This window comes from Ziziphus jujuba, chromosome 2 (genome assembly GCF_031755915.1).
Source record: "Ziziphus jujuba cultivar Dongzao chromosome 2, ASM3175591v1".
Lineage (NCBI taxonomy): Eukaryota > Viridiplantae > Streptophyta > Magnoliopsida > Rosales > Rhamnaceae > Ziziphus > Ziziphus jujuba.
In genome coordinates, this window is record NC_083380.1 from 17,985,549 (window position 1) to 18,003,528 (window position 17,980).

At 27.2% G+C, this 17,980-nt stretch overlaps 1 protein-coding gene across 1 annotated transcript; it reads left to right on the forward strand.

The window, feature by feature from the left end:
* The first annotated feature begins 4,412 nt into the window (after nucleotides 1-4,412).
* LOC125422251 (uncharacterized) lies at nucleotides 4,413-5,190 on the forward strand. The gene has a single exon (XM_048472940.2). The coding sequence runs from the start codon at nucleotides 4,515-4,517 to the stop codon at nucleotides 5,025-5,027; it is 513 nt and encodes a 170-aa protein (XP_048328897.1). The 5' UTR covers nucleotides 4,413-4,514; the 3' UTR covers nucleotides 5,028-5,190.
* Nucleotides 5,191-17,980: the final 12,790 nt, after the last annotated feature.

Consider the following 17,980-nt stretch of genomic DNA (forward strand, 5'->3'; position numbering starts at 1 on the left):
GTGCGTCAAATTCAAATCAGACTAGAGTTTAGTTTTTGAGGACCAACGCTTATTTTCTATTATTTTTTGAGCAGCAGGGACAACAGTTTAGTTTGGTCAAGGACAACAGTGTCAATTTGCTTTGATTTTGTATTGGAATCATTTCAGGCCGCATGTGTTTCCATTAAAATTATTCTTAAGCAAAAGTGGAATAAAAACTAATCTAAAAAGTAAGTCAAAAAATGTTGGCATGCTGATAAAAATTTCAAGAAGTGTGGATCTTCTACATACAAATAAGTTTATCATATAAAGAAGGAAAATTAGGTCGAAACGGGGAAATACATCAAATCTCACCCAAAAAAAAAAAAAAAAATTGTTATAAAGGTATTTTTAATTTGGAAATTTGTATTTCCCATATGAATTAGTGATGGGTTTATTTTATTTTATTTTTTTTATATTTTTGAAAGGATATAAGTAATGATTATATTAGAATCTTAAGGGAAATTGAGTGACAAAGTTCACAAAAATAAAAGATTATATTAGAATTTTAATTTTATATCCTTTCTATATGAAGAAGAAAGTATTTAAATTTTTTTTTTCCAACAAACAAGTAGGCTGCACAAAAAAAATACAACCCTTGATCTCGAGTGTTATCTATCACTAAAACAAATGGGTGCAAAATTTGCCAAGTTATACAATAATAACCCATCTCAATTAATTTTGCACTCTAAAAATTGGTAAAAACAACTCATCAACTAATTAGTCTTAATGAGATTTAGATAATGAAAAGTAAAAAAAAAAAAAAAAAATTGCTATTTCCATAAATTTTACTTAAATTAAAAATTTTGTTATTTATTAGTATTAATGACGATTATCAATTTCATAAATTTTAGTTAAAATATTAATTTATTATATTAAAATTTTCCAAATAGATTTTTTAATGATAGCAAAGTAAATATAAGTACTTCTAAATAATCATTGACAATGATTACAAAATTGAAACTTCGTACCTATAAAAAATATAAAACAAAAATTGAGAGAATGGGTTAATGAGAAAATGAAAATGTGAAAAAGTTGGTGGGCCATAGAGAAACGAGCAACACACAAAATTTTTCAAGTTGCAAAGTTTAGGAACGAGTGCAACACAAAAGATTGCCAAGTCATTTATAGTAAATGAAAAGGGATAAGACTTGGGGCATTTGCTTTTGCACCATTCACGCAGGAGTAGTAGTAGGACCACTAAGCCTACCTTGCATTGAGTCACTAAGCCTGCCGCCTTGCATTGAGTCCACCACCACTTCTCTATGTTATATTCTTTGCGTTCCATTTTGGACTTCTTCGCCCAGTGCATGACACGTTTAATTCATGATCTTATGCTTTGGTTCCGTATGCTCTTCAATTTTCATCTTCCAACCACGGCCCTAAAAGTGGATTTTCCATATATACCTGTCCGAAGATATATGGAAGTTGATCTCCATTCTTCCACTTTGGTTATCTTAAGGGAAAATAAAATGTTTTATTAAAATAAATGCCCAACCGTTAAAAGTACTTCTAAAAACATAAAACACTACCCATAAGAATTATAAAATCTATATAGTATTTTTTTAAAACAAAAAATATTACCTATTTGGTGATTTTAGAAGAACCAAAATTAGATAATTTTTTAGAAATCATATTTTTTTTATTTAGGGAATGACTTTTGAAATCATTTTCAAATAGATTCTAAAATGTTTTACCATATATCATCATTGATAATCATTATCAGTAGAATCTATAATCGATATAACTATTATTAATTGGTTGTGTTTAGTGTTTTTTTTTTTTTTTTCAAAATTAAAAACCTAAAAGAGTGAGGTTTGCACCTCACTTGTATACCCTTTACACCTACATAATAAAATAACAAATAAAATCATTTTTCAATAATAAATAATACATTTTTAATTTTTATATCTTGTTACTAATTGGGTCGGATGAGTTTCTATTGCTTTTATAAATTAAATATTAAATTTATTTTCATTATACAAGAGGATTTCCAAAAAATGTTGCTATTTATTTTAAACAAATCCAAAGTTATAAAACCTTTACCATATATACTATCATATCCAAATCAATAATTAACTAAAAAGATAAACTTCTATATTTGATCTTACGTCCAAAAACACTTTCACAATTTTTTCGTGAACTATAACAACCTTCACTTTTTTACTAATATTTTCTTAGTTTTATTTCCTAAGAATTCTCTTATTTTATTAATTTTATTTTCTTATAGTAAGATACAAAATTTCAATATTTTATTGTAATTATATAAATATGCATAATAGATAAGGAAAAAAGAAAAATAAAAAGAAAAACATAAGGGATAATTTCTTTGCCCTATATTAGACAGAACATTTGAGAAATTGAGATGCATTCCTATCCTTTTATAGGAAAATATCTATGTTATTAGAATTTGGTAATCAGTGATAAAATTGTCATTTTATTCATCAAGTAGAAAAATGGACATAAATATCATTTTATATTTAAAAAAAAAAAATTAAAAAAGTGGCACTTGGAATGATCAGGTGTCCTTGATAACTTTATTATAATTATTAATTATTATTTCAACATGGATGGGATGTAGCTCCACTTTTTTGCCTCATAAGTAATTTTTTTATGATTATTTTTATTTAAAGAAATGGACTCGAGAGCTAATATGACGATTTCATAAAGTGTCCTATAGGTTCATATTTCTATATAAATTTTCAATTTTAAATAAATTCAATTAATTATTATCATAGCTATAACTCCAGTGATAAAGATTATAAACGGTAACAAATAACATATTTTTATTTTATATAAAATAGATGTCGAGGTTATTCTCAGTTCAATAAATACCTAATTTGGTAGGAAACAAAAAACAGTATCAAAAATTGCCACTAACAATAGTCAAGTAGCCTCGATATTATTATTATTATTATTTTTGTTGTTTAGATAAGGCATCCTAAAGTTTATATTTCTATATAGATTTTTAATTTTAAATAAATTCACTTAGTAATTATTACATTAATTATGATCTCAATGATAATGATCATAAATAATGATAAATAATATATTTTTATACAAAATATATGGGATAAATCTAGAGTAATTAAATTTTTTTATTAAAATTTTGATATGCATAATTTGACATATTTTAAGTGGCTTAAATTTTCATAAATATAGTCCAATATCAATTTAACAACCATTAAAAAATTATCATATAATTTACTATTAAAATTTTGATAAAAAAATTTGGTACATGTAATATTGCTTAAATACATGTCCATACTATTCTCACTTCAATAAATTACCTAATTTGGTAGGAATATAAAATAGTAACAAAAATGCTGTTTGTTAAGGAAATTGGTTTTGTGGATTATGTATAATCTACAATAGAATTGTACTAATAACCATTTTAAATATTATTTATTATTACAAAATATTAAAAACTGCCACCGCTAGTGATGCAGCAAACTCGATAATTGAAGTGGTTATGTAATAAGGAAAAATACTATTTGTTTCGTTTATAAATGATTATTAGAAGAATATATATGTCATAACAATTTTATAGTTTTTATTAAATAATTCTTTTTAAAATTTTTAGTTTAAAAATAATAAAATTAAAATTTTTTAATTATAATTCTCCAAATAAATTGACGATCTCTGTGGACAAATGAAAAAAGTCTTAATGAATGGATGCTTTGAGTTCGCTTCATCAACTCAGTTATATCCCCATTGGTGATCATGACAAAGGATGACAAATAGCATTGGTTTTATTCAGAACCTGAGTTGAGGCTGAGGTGCATGTGCTTAAGATTCATATAGCTTTAAAAGCATTATAAAAAGGATAAAAATACTTTCAATAGTTTTTGATTAAAAAAAAAAAATTAAAAGTGCTTATGATATTGTTTCAAAAAAAACCACAAATACTGATTTAAAAAAAAAAAAAAGAATAAGAAATTAGATCATTTTTCAAAAATCACCTTGTAGAAAAGAAGTGATTCCTACATAATTATTCCAAAATGGTCCATTTATCTCATTTAAATAAGTTACCTAATTCAGCAGAAAACCATAAATGGTAAAGACAAATCATCTTTTAAGGCAATAGGTTTTTTTCAGATTATGTATAATCTACTTTAGAATTGCACTAATAGCCATTAAATAAATCCATGATAAACAGATTAACATCATATAACCTCCATGGAGATGCAGCACCATATCATTCCTCTTCCTGGTTCCATTTTACCGACCTTTAAAAACCAAAACAAAATTCTAAGTAAACAATATGTTCTAGTCAACCAAAAAGCCACCAGTCCACTCTCTACCCCTTAAAAAAAAAAAATAATAATAAATAAATAAACCAACACCGGCTATTACCGGTCACCAGTACCCATTTCCCACCTATATAAACTCCCCCAACACTTTTCTCTCCAGGAACAATAGGCCCGGTAGACAAAACCAACTGGTCCAACTCCTCCACCCCCACCACCCGCCATTTTTATACCTCGCATGCAAACATGTCCTTTGTCCGTAAAACCCCAGAGCACGGCTATGGAGCCGCCGGCTCTCCTAGGCGTCTGAAAGTGGCTTTCATGAACTCCTTCACGGCTCTGGTCAACAAGTGCGCCAAACAAGCCGGCCGTGTCTCGAAGAAGCTGAAGAACAAGCCGAGCGGAAACTGTAGGGTAGAGCCGAAATCGTCGCCGCTTTCGTTGTATTTGAGCGAGCCGAAGTCGCCGCTGAGCAAGCCGAAGCAGCTGTTAACGACCATAAGCAATAAGGCGATCAACTACGTGCAGCAGCACAGGAAGAAGAAAGGAGATCATGATGATCGTGATTCGGTGGGACCCGATGAGTGGGGAGACGGTGGGGTCTGGCAGAGGGCGATCTTGATGGGGGATAAGTGTGAACCGTTGGATTTCTCGGGTGTAATTTATTATGATAGTCATGGGCAGCAGCTGAACGATCTCCCTCTCAGGTCTCCTAGAGCCAGTCCTTTGCCTGGCTACCTTGAGAGGGCGAAGAAGTGACCCAAAAAGAGAAAAACGAAATAGAAACAAAAAAAGAAAAAGAAAGAAAGCTCTGTGATTGTATCACCCGCGGGGGTTATGTATTCGCTATGTCACCGTAGATTTTTCATTTAAGGAACACAAAATACGACACCATGTGTGTCAGCTCCATCGATTGAAATTACTACTGTGTCTTTTTTTTTTTTTTTTTTTTTTTGAAATTTTCAACTTTGGTTTCATGGTTGACGTATTGGGATTTGATTGGATGTCTTTGTTCGTTTTATGGGACCCTCGGTGACCAGGTCGTTCGTTCAACTTTGTAAGGTAGATAGTTTTTTTCTGGGTGTTTACATGGAATGTATAGAAATCGTGTAGATAGGAAGTGCAAACTTTCTTTTTACTAAATTTTGCCAAGAGTTTTGAATAAAATTTCGTTTTGGAATATTAGTTGTTTTTCTCGTTTATAATATATTTTTTAGCTGTTATATGGGGTAATTTAAAAAATTATTCATTAACTTTCTTTTTAATTTCTTCCTCTTTGTAGATTGAGATTACTATTTTTTTTTTAATACTTTTCCGTGATTTTGATAATTTTAACCTTATTATTTCCGTATTTTTCTTGGCAAGAATATGGGCTAATTATTTCAAAAAAAAAGTTGTGTTTTTTTTTTTTAATTGTAAATATATTTTTTTTCAAAATAAAGAATTTTGTGTTTGAAAGAACCAAAAAAAATTCAAGTTGTTAGAAATTAAGATAAGAAAATGGAAAAAGTTATCTATGTGTTTTCTCAACAAATATGTGCTAATGGATCTTTTACTTAATTTTCTCCTTCAGGTTAAAACAAATGAAAAAAATTAAAAAAAAAAAACTTGTTTCAAAAGTGAATTATTATGGTTCAAGATAACTGAATTTTGAAAGAGACTCTTTTTAATTTGGGTGTGAAAGAGAAAAAGGAATTCTCTTTATTGCATACATAAAGAAAAAACAGTTCGCGCTTCACGATTTAGCCAAAAAAAAAAAAAAAAATATATATATATATATATATACAATAGTTCAAGTTTCATGATAAATGTGCTCAACCTGGTTCATATATAATATCAATCCGAGTTTTTTCATTAATCAAGAACACTTATCTGCGTTTTATTATTTTTAAAATAATTTATTATCCTCTTGGAGGGGTTCATTGTTTCAGAATTTCTTTGCATTAAGTAAATACAATATAATATATGCATACATACCTATATATATATATATATATATATATTATGAAACTTAAAAATTGTAGGTATAATATTTGTATATAAATTTTCAAGACCATGTTGATATAATCTTCTTTATCAATTTTAGATTATTTCAATAATTGAAATAAATATATTAATAATTTATTCAAGTTCATATAAAATTCATTGTGTCCTTTTTGGATTTATAATATCTATTGATATATTTTTAAATTTTAATTTATAAAATAATTTAATAAATGATAAATAAGATTTTGATAGTAAAACTATTGTGTTCTAATAGAAAAATGATTGTAAATATATATAAGTATATATATATATATAATCAAGTTCATATTAGATCGATCTAATAACTTAACATCAATTTTTTTTTTATTATCTATTTAATCTCTTCAATGACTAGAATTTAAAAATTAATTAACAATTTAATATAAATTTAATAATATATTAAAATTTATTTTAGAAAAAATAAATTTTATAGAGATTTGATGAATTATAAATACATTTTTAAATCTCAGCTTTTAAAATAATTGCATGATTGATAAAAAAATCTTATTCCATTCCACTATCTATTCCATAAACCAAACGTATCCTTAATGCTTTGATTGATTTAATATGAACTTGGTTGTATACATAAACATATACAAGTATTTCTCCTATCCAAAAGGAATCTGAGGAATCATTTAGAACAACATCATGCAATATATTATATGAAAGAACACTATCCCGCAATAATTCATGACACTGTTCTGAATGATTCCACACAATTTTTTCCGAAGGAGAGAATGACCATATGTATACTTAAATATGTATAGGGTGATGTGAGGTACAATATATCCATTTGTACTCATTTCTATCCACTTATAGTGGGACGAAGCTTTTAGTTTTAGGCCCCAAAAGTTGATAGGATGGAGACTGAAAAATATCATGGACAATTTCATGCCAGCCTCATATTTAGGTGCTCAATGCTCATGAAATAATTTCATTGTTGATTCTTGTTAATGTTTCTGAACTTACGTACAAACCAAATGTAATGTTTATTTTATTTTTCTAGTGGAACTATAATGTTAATTTATTTTTTTAACCAAAAGAAAAGATTAAAAAAAAAAAAAAAACTCTTATTATATGATTGTGGAACATGATGCTAGATGCTAGTGCATGATAATAAATGGTCATTTTGGCACTAGTTTAATGGTAAAAATCATCATTTTTTCAAGCTATAATTAAAAAATAATGCTATAAATCAAGTTCGAATCCCTTATTTTTAATATAAAAAAAGAAGTTACTAATAAGTGTGTTATAGTAAAAACTTTGCAAGTGCTTAAATAAAATAAAAAAAATTCTCAAACAAACATATATCATTTTTGTCAAGTGAGATTAACTTAATTAATATGTCATTCATATTCACATATATAATGATATGGATTCGAGACACCACACCCTCTCTCCTATATATTAGAAATTATTATTATGAAAAAAAAGAAAATTAAAAAACCATATATAATTCGTGTTTTGTGGGGACTATTAGTAACAAAACCACCCATTTCTCAAACAATGCTTCCTATTTCTAAATATGAAACCTTATAACTTTATCATTCCATTCTCTCCAAAAAAGATATAATATTCAAATTTGATAATATTATCAATGATATATATGTATTTGGCATCAAATTCAAAGACAAAATACGGTATTCTAAAATTGACAGTGGCTTTAGCATCTCATGCCTTTTTTTAATTTTTAATTTATTTATTTATTTTTATTTTTTAAATGGGGTTCGGAATTTGGGATCATTGTGCGAAAACCTATCTCCGCATGGGCCATCCCATCACATTCAAGATCCTGTAAAGACGTTTTGCCAATGAATGTATTATATATCTTACACCTTTCAATTAGTTGTGAGTTTTCCCTATATATCTACCAGTATCCATAGCATTAATTGGTTTTATGCTTAAAAAAGGTCAATGGCGGAGAAGAGTGGCGTCACTCTTGCTTATATGAGAGGGAATCCTTATAAATATAATAAAATAGTTAAAATATTCATAAACTCATTTGAAATGATCAAGTAAAAGAAACTGAATTTCGATCAAGTTACTCTTTAAAAATATAAGTGTCAATGTCATGAGTTTGGGAAATGTTCATCTATTAAAGTAATTATATGTACAAGTTTTGAAATAACAAAAATAATTATTTTGAAAATATATATTTTTGGAGTTTAGGGAATGGACTTTGATGATTTCGGTTATGATTGACTGTTTCAAATTCAATCGGTAAAAGCATTTTTTTTCAACATTTTTTTCATTTTTAAATATACGAGGATAAAGACTTGGACATGCTTGACAGATCCCATGCTTCAATTAATTAAACGGGAAATAAAAAGAAAAAGAAAATAAAATAGTTCCTAAATTCAAAGTGAAAATAGTAGATTTGAAAAAGATTTTGGAGCAAGAGTATTATTTAAGCACAACCCTATTGAACAATGGCCTTGCTGTTGACTCTCCAAGGTCAAATATTGTAAGTTCAGGGGCTTGGAAAAATATATATGACTCGGTCCCAAGAAGTTGACCCCGTCCCAAAAAACACAAAAAACCAAAAATTTCCAAGAATCCTAGCCTCAAACATGAAGAATATAATGACAATGGGGACCGCATGTATTAGTTGAAAGATGAAGACTTTACCCTTATTTTATTTTTTGTTTTTTAACTTGGTTCTTTTAGATGACCAATTCATGAACGGCCAAGTAAAATCCAATTTAGTATATTTTTGAAATGTTAGTTTTCTAACTTTTAAGAATTAAAAGTATCTTGAATAATTTTTTAAAAAGTTACTTTTAACTAAAATCATAGAAATGTATTTTCCCAAAAGAATACTTTCACAAAAAAAAAAAAAAAGGAAAATTATCTAAAAGAGGGTATAAAAGAAAATGGCACAATTTGTTCTTGTAGATGCAATTCAAGATGACATTTGGGCTAAATAGTTATTATCTCCTCTCTTTGTTGAGCTCACAATGTCAGTTATGAACCAAAATAAGGATCTAAAAATGGTTGAAGTGATATTCAATTAATAAAGAACAAGAATAATTAAATTATGATGAATTTTATTTTGCAAAATATGATTTTTTTTTTTTTTTTTTTTTTGGCCCCCAGGGTTGGAACATATTTGTGTTTTTTTTCCTGATCTATATTCGCCTGAGCATTTCATATGATAGAGAAAACTTTTTCATGCCAAATTTTCCATTCTGAATCCATCAATCCAAATAGTAGACCAGAAAGATTTTTTTGTTTAGAGGTCTAAAATTATGCATAGCAGTCTGCCTTTGACGAACCAATATATATAATAGTTCTTCCCAAAGTCCATTGGAAACTTCTCATTTTATTTATTTTTTTAAGTATGTAATAACATACAAAAAATGTTAGGAATTATACACGAATATACTATCAAATGACGGGCTACTAATTTTTTAAACAATATTTATGCAAACATACTTTTTGTATGATACATACATATAATATATATTGGGTATCATATATAACAAAGAAGTCATAATCTAATATACACCGAATGACATATTGCCAAACTTAATGAATTAATGCTTTATTCTTATTGGCAATATTTTTATTACAAAGAATAAGAAAAAAATTTCATTTGGGAATGCGTTTTATTTGGTAGATAAGCAAACATCATGTTATTTAATTCCAACTTCCAATAACAGACGGAATAAAGTTCAAGATGTCCAAAGAAATTAGAGTGATATTGCCCCACAGGAGTCTGTGCATATTATCAATTTTCCACTAGAAAACTCAAATATTCCAATGACCTTAGAAAAAATTAGTGGTGGAGAATTTTCCAAGACCATAAGAAATCGATACAAGAATTAAACCTTCGTATGAGGCTGTTCGTAGACCGCTTAAAAGTTGATTCTCATACAATTTTTTTTAATTAATTATTTATGTGTTCGGAAATATTCTTAAAATCACAATTCTCTAATAGAAATTTTTAGAAGCAAAGCAGCACAAAACTATTAGACTTTTTTCTTTTCTCTTTTTTTTTTCCCCCATGAAAAAAATGAACATTAACCACGACGAATTATTTTAATGTTGGATTTATTGGTCATAATATAATAGTGATATTTATTGTTGCTAAATATTTTCAGCCACAAAATATAGATTTTTAGCCACAGTAATAATCTAAATAATTTTATTTAGAAATTTATTCCATTCAAATATGGAAATAAAAAAATTAGACCAAAAAAAATAAAATGGAGATCATTTTTCCATTTTGATCTATTATAATTAATTTTTCCATTTTTCCATTTTTGGCTTCTTTTTTCAAATTTTATTTAAATATATATATATATTTTAAATTTTTTTTTATTTTAATTTCTATTTTTTAATTTTTGATCTAATTTTATTTTGGTTTTTTGGTCTAATTATTTTTAATTTTTGGTCAAATAAAAATAAAAATTCCAATTTTATTCTAATTTTTATTTTTTAATTTAATTTTAACTTTAAAAATATTTAATTATGATTGTGAATATTTTAAGTTCAATGAAAAAGGAATTAATACTATTTTCTTAATAAACAATCATAAATATAAAATGGAAAAATAACAAATGTTTTTTTAAAAAAATTAATTTTTTTTAAATCCTTTTCATTTTTTGGTTTTGGTCAAATTTCATTTTGGTATTTTGGTCTTTTTATATTCTTGGTTTGGACCAAAAAAATTTATTTTTAATTTTTTGTCTAGTAAAATTATTTTTATTATATAAAAAATTCCAAATTTATTTTAATTTTAATTTTTGGTCTAACTCTAGGTCAAAAATATTTAATTTTAATTGTCAATATTTTTTTAAAAAAACATAAATATAAAATACAAAAATAAAAAATGCATTTTTTAAAAATTTTCTTTTTTTAAAAAGTATTTTTTATTTATGAAAAATGATTTTTGATATCAACATAACTTCATGCTGATATTAGTTAACTTCACTGTTCTATTACAGATTAAACCAATTGGTAACAATTTTAAAACTTAAGGCCTAAGTTGTTAAAATAAAAAATTCAGGATTTAATAGTACAACCTGAAATTTCAAAGTACTAAAATACAATTTATTCTAATAATATTATTTGCAAAACCTTGAAATCGATGCCCCAAAATAATTTCTTGCTTCCGCCATGTTGCTAGATGTATAATATTCTATCCGAGAAACTCATATAATATTTTACTATTCTATTAATTGAAAAATGTGAAGCACTAATATATATATATATATATATATATATGTTTTTAAATATAATTAGACTTAAATAAGATTTTTAATATGATAACTAGTATGGGGTTTTTTTAGTATTAGAATTGTATAAAGGGTTGAGATTTAAGATAATATTTATTAATTATCAGATTCTAATAGGATTTACTTTCTCTAAATAGGATTTTAGTGTGTCACTAATCCTATATTTACTCACTTTTTAAATTTTAAATCTTAACATTTAATGTGATCTAATGGTTATCAAAGGTGGACTTTAGTTTAATAAAATAAAATGGATCTTATTTAAAACTAACTATACATATATAATTAATATTATATTAACTTAATGATTTTACCATTATAATTTCATTTATTAACTTTTAAATTGTTTCAAAAACTAAAACTTAAAAATACATTAGCAATCTTGCTATCATGAGTCTAATAAACTACTAAACACCTCTATGGATGAAATGATGCATTCCATATTGATCTATATAAATCATTATTACATTTTAAATTTCAATAATTGATACAATAAAAGGTTAATAAAGGAAGTTCGTTGAAAAACCCATTAAGTCAATTTCATTTGAACCTATATAAAACCATCAAAACTTTCTTTAGTAACCTTTAGTCATTTTAGCTCTTGAAACATGAAAAACCATAATGATTTATATACTTGCTATTAAATTCAATTTTCCTATATAGGTTTTAATTTTTTTAATCATAACATGGAGGAGGGGATGTTTTTTTTTTTTTTTTTCTTTCTTAAATCTAAATCAAGGATTGAACCTTAAACCTGAAAGTGTATTCTGAATGATGTAACCATTGAGCCAAGCCCATAAAACTATTGATTTGAGTATTTCACTTAAAATATATATAGGATTTGTTATTTCATTTAACCTATATGGATACTAATTAATGGATCTTTAAATTTAATCACTTGAAGCTATCCAATAAAAGTCTTGATGACTTTAACATTAGATAGAAATGTGAAGCTCATTCTATGTAGTCCCATTCTCTTGGATGATGGAGCCTAGAATATACTGGGTGATCATATTCTGCAACATATTATAAGATGCTATGTCATACAACATAACCTTGAACTTTGTTGTTCAACAGAATATTTTAAAATGTAGCCTTATTCTCTTGGATGACAAAGCCTATGATATGGTGGGTGATCACATATAACAACATGTTATGAGATACTATATCACCTAGCATACAATGGGTTCTGTTGCCAATTAGATAATATCCCCATTCTCTTGTGCGATAGAACCTAAGATACGCTAGATGACCACTTCCTGTAATATCTTGTGGAATGTTGTGTCGTCCAGCATAACATGATTCCATCATCCAATAAATATTTTCTTATATATATATATATATATATATATATAATCCCACCATAATTGATGTGGACAGTCTTGCCATATTGATAATCTGTAATATATATATATATATATATGCAGTCTCTTAGCCTGAAGTTGTTGTATATTTATATATCAGATGACTTACGCTAAATTGCTGTGGCATGAATAATGACATTTATGGAGCTTATAGTATGAACTTTATTTTTGTGTCCTCTTTCATGTACGTCAACATGCTAGATGAATATTTTCACCCCCCAAAAAAAAAAAAAAAAAAAGGAAAAAAAAAAAAAAAGAGAGAGAGACCACGCTAGATGAATAATTTACACACACACACACACACACACACATATATATATATATATACTATTTGACATTGGCATGCTGGATTTTGAAAAAGAGAAAAGAAAAGAGTGTATAGTAGAACTGTGCAATTCTGTAGGCTAGTTTCATATACAAAGGAAACAAGAATAGTAAGAGTAAAATTATGAATGAAATAAGAACTAAAAATATGATAATTAATATAGGAGATTACACATTCTACACTCCTCTACATGATATAATTTTTTATTGAGAAATTTTTTTTAATCAGAATATAAATGTCTTCTATAAATATCCAACATAAAATAAAGCTATTCACACATTTATATCAACATGCTGCAAATTACTTTAAAATTAAAAAAAGAAGAAGAAAAAACTCTAAAATAGATGGAGTGGAGAAATAAAACATTTTTGATGACCTAACGTCAAATATGTCAAACGCTAATATTTCCCTTAATGTCATATATTTTTAGCTCTCTTTGGATTATTATTTCTTTTTTTGGACATGTGTAAACTACTGAAAAATATATATTTATTTTGAAAGGGAACCGGCCCACTCTAAATCGTACCCATTTTATACAGCCCAGATCCTACCATGCATAGGTACAAAGCCCGTCCTACCATGCATAGGCCCAAAAATCAAATATGTCCCTCCAATTGCAAAATTTTTTTATTTCTGTTTTTCTCAACTGTTCACTAAATACTTAATTTCCTTTCAAGCCCCTTAAGCATTTAATGAAATCTGACAATAACCTCGTCTTCAAGCTCGTACATCTATCCACCGCCATATACTATACTACACTTCTTTCTAAACTGTTCATTGTATATTTAATTTCCTTTTAAACCCTTGAGCATTTAGTGAAATCCGAAAATAACATTGTCTTCAGCCTTGCACAACTATCCACCGCTGTATACTACAGTACACCTAGTTAAAACCTCCTTTAAAACCTTATATCAGGTAGATCGCCATTTTGTTTTGCTTTTTTGCTTAGAAAAACACCAGCATTTCAAACAAAATAGACCAAAGATCGTTTTGAACTCCATTACTATGGTGTAATAACAAGAGAATCAAATTAAGATTTAAGAAAGGAAATTGAAGGCAATTTCATACTCACTCGTCTTAATAATGCGCAATTTGATTGTAATATTGTTTGACACATGCTGCTATATTTTAATACAATTTGAAAAGGGGATATATAGAACAACTAGCAGCAACCCAGTTACCTATTAATCAGTTGTATGAACCCTTATTGCATAAGGTTGAAGATGACCTAATCTTAATTATGAATTTAGATCCTGACTTCTACAATTTGAGAATAATATGAATATAGCATAATTCCAGCAGGCTTATTCTTTTGTTTTGTTTTGTTTTGCTCTTTGCTATAATATGAAAGTTTCTATTTTTGCGAATATATTGTAAAAAAAAACTTTATTTATGCAGTAAATGTATGATGCCTAACCTAAACAGCTCAGAATCCTGGTTTTAAGTCCCCGACTTTAAATTAAGAACATAGTTGTTGTTTACATTGCTATTGTTTTGAATAAGTGAATGTTTCCAATTGCAATATAATGGATTGGGTTTCCGATACAAATTAGCTATGATGGAAAATGGAGCAAGGATGAAAATACTATTTGGGTACATAAAGGTGCAAAGATGAAAGTAATGTAGGTAAAAAAAAGGGGTTTGGACTCTATCTGAATTAAAAGTGCTATATATACATCATTAGATTTGGACCCCACATCAATATGAATTGAGTCTCAAGTTTTTTTCACACTAAATATTCTAAATTGTTTGCCATATCATCGCACTGCAAATATGGATGAAGCAATATTTATTGAGAAGCAGTCAACCCCACTCATATACTAGTTTCCACTACTTGTTGATGTATTCCCACATGAATCAATGTACTTATCTCCATAACAACCCCCTTTCAACTGGTGGCAATGTGCAAGAACTATACAGGAAACTAGATTTTCTTCTGGTAGTGGTAGCAACTAGCTTTTATTCTCTAATTTATCGCCACAATTTGCATGTGAAAGTATAGTCTTGTTAACAACAGTTCAAAGGTCAGCTATCAAATTCCAATTCCAGACCAATTACCAGTATTGGCAGTACAAAGAATGTAAGTGTCAAAAACACAAGCGTCGAAAATGCAAGTTCTAGAAACGCAAAATTAGATAATCGATTTAAATGAAAATATGGTGAATAACTTAGAGGAAAAAAACATTTAGATGATGAGGTCATTGGACAATGGGCTTTGGATGATGCGGGTGGTAGTCTTGACCATGATGATTTAATGGTGATAATATTCCACATGACAATCCAAATTTTAATAGCCTACAAGGCTTTAGTCTAGAAGTGGTTAATGTCGAAGGTGACTCACGAGATGGTCACACTATTTCAACGGTCCAAATTAAATGTGATATTATTTAGTTACGTTTGATTCATATTCTTCCATTTCTCACTCCTGACAAGAGAAGGGAAAGAATTGAGTGTGGGCAAATGTTTGAAACTAAAAAGGAGATGAAGCCTAAGCTGAGCCTTCATGCTTTGCGGAAGAATTTTGAATTTAAAGTTAAGAAATTCGATAAACAATGATTTATGATTTGCTGTGTGGATGACAAGTGCATGTGAAAACTTCATGCAACAAGAAAATCTGGATCATCTAATTGGATGATCACAACATATGTTATCGTGCACAAATGCAATTTTAACAAGCTAGTAGTACAGTGATCATTGAATTTGTTAAATAAAAGTTTATTGGGGTTGAACTTATTTATAGACCAGGAGATATTAATGAAGATGTATGTAAGGAGCTTGGGACCAATTTAAGGTATGAGAAAGGACGAATTCATGTGCAACTGCAAGTGTGTTGGGGACATCGAAAGAATCTTATACAAAGATGCCAATTTGTTATGCTGTATTGAAATGTTCCAATCCTGACTTAGTCACTTGCATTGAGACAAACTAGGAAAATAGATTCCTATACTGCTTCATGGTCATTGAGGTTTGCTTTCGTAGGCTTAAACTTATGCGTCTTGTGGTGGTTGTTAATGTGACATTTTTAAAGAACAAATATGGTGGTGTACTGTACATTGCATCATCTTTGCACACACAAAATGAGGTCTATCCGTTAGCATTCGAGATTGGACTGAGCGAAAATGATTTGTATCATATATTTGGCTTCTTTTGTTTTGTTTTGTTTTTTTTTTTTTTTAAAGATTGAAAGAGGTTTTTGGTGATCAACCTAAACTTAGCATCCATAACAAATAGATACCAAAGCCTTACGAATGCAATATAAACTCTTTTTCTTGATGCATATTAAGAAAACTGCATGTACCATTTATGGTAAAATTTGAATGTATGGATGAAAAAAAATGACACAAAATGCTAGGTAAGATCATGTTTTGAAAAAGTTACTAGAGCTTATATTACAAAATACTTCGATAGGTATATGGAGTAGATGCATATGCTGCACACCCCTACTGCACAATATATAATGGAAGCAAATCCAACCATGGGTGTGTGCAGTTTTCTTAGTAATAAATGTAGTTTCATGGCCATAAGCATTGTGGAATGCATGAATACAGTTCTCTATGATGTCAGATGTCAGCTAATTATTCTACTTTTGAGTTTCATTATAAATGTTTACGAAACTGGTGTTATCATAGGTGAAAACTCTATAGCAGAAATGATGAACAGTCTGATTATGCCATGGTTAGACAAGATCTTGGAGCAACATAATGATGAATGAATGTGTTTATATGTTGTTCCAAGTTCCAACAGTATTTTAAAATAACAAAATTTTCTTCAAAATTTTCATTTTTTAAACACATTGAAATGAAATTTAGCTCCCAAGTGAAAATTGATATAATTTTCATAATATCTATTGAAATTTGTAATATTTCTCCATAATTTCCATGAAATTTCTATTATAATATCCATATTAAATTCTTCATAATTTGGTTAAAAAATTAATAATTTTTATCAACATTTATGAAATTTTCATAAATTTCTATAGAAAATTTGAAAATATCTTTAATTTTTTTGTTAAATTTTTTTTATCAAAAATTTGTATAAATATTATTGATGTTTAGTAAAACTTTTTACCAAATTAATATTATTGATATGTATATATATATTTTTTACCTTCTAATTGTCTTCCAATAATTGAGTAAATAAAAATAAAAAAAATTTACATTTAACAAATAATGTCCAAAATTACATTAAACAAGTCTACCGATCATAATTTTAGAAAAAATTAATATCGTAAGTTGCAATTTTACCTACCTATTACTATTTTTTTTACAATAATAAATTTGATATATGTTTAAATATTATAAAGTAAATAAAAATTAAACGTAGATAAAAATTGAAAGATATGTAGAAAATATATTTTTCGTAAGGCAATGTTCAAAATTTTGATATAAATAGTATTTTATACATGTAAATTTAACTCTCAAATATTCATATAAATAGTATATTAACAATTACACGTAAAATTATCAAAAAAATACATCTTTTAATAATTACGTTTTATATTTCACATTTTAAAATGAGAATAAGAAAGATATAAATAATTTTTAACTACTTAGGAGTTCTTTATAGTATCGAAATGATATTTATAAAATATAAATTAACTGTAACAATTATTTTATATATCTTAGTTAATAAATAATTTTATTAATATGTATTTTTTTTGCATTTTTGTTATTAATAATAATATATATTTAATGATTAATACTTATTATTAATCGATTGGTTAAGGAAAATATAATATTTATTCAATATTTTTGAAATTTA

Bases quoted from the DNA above. Each gene is read 5' to 3' on its own strand.
- LOC125422251 (XM_048472940.2), top strand. From the start codon at position 4,515: ATGTCCTTTGTCCGTAAAACCCCAGAGCACGGCTATGGAGCCGCCGGC.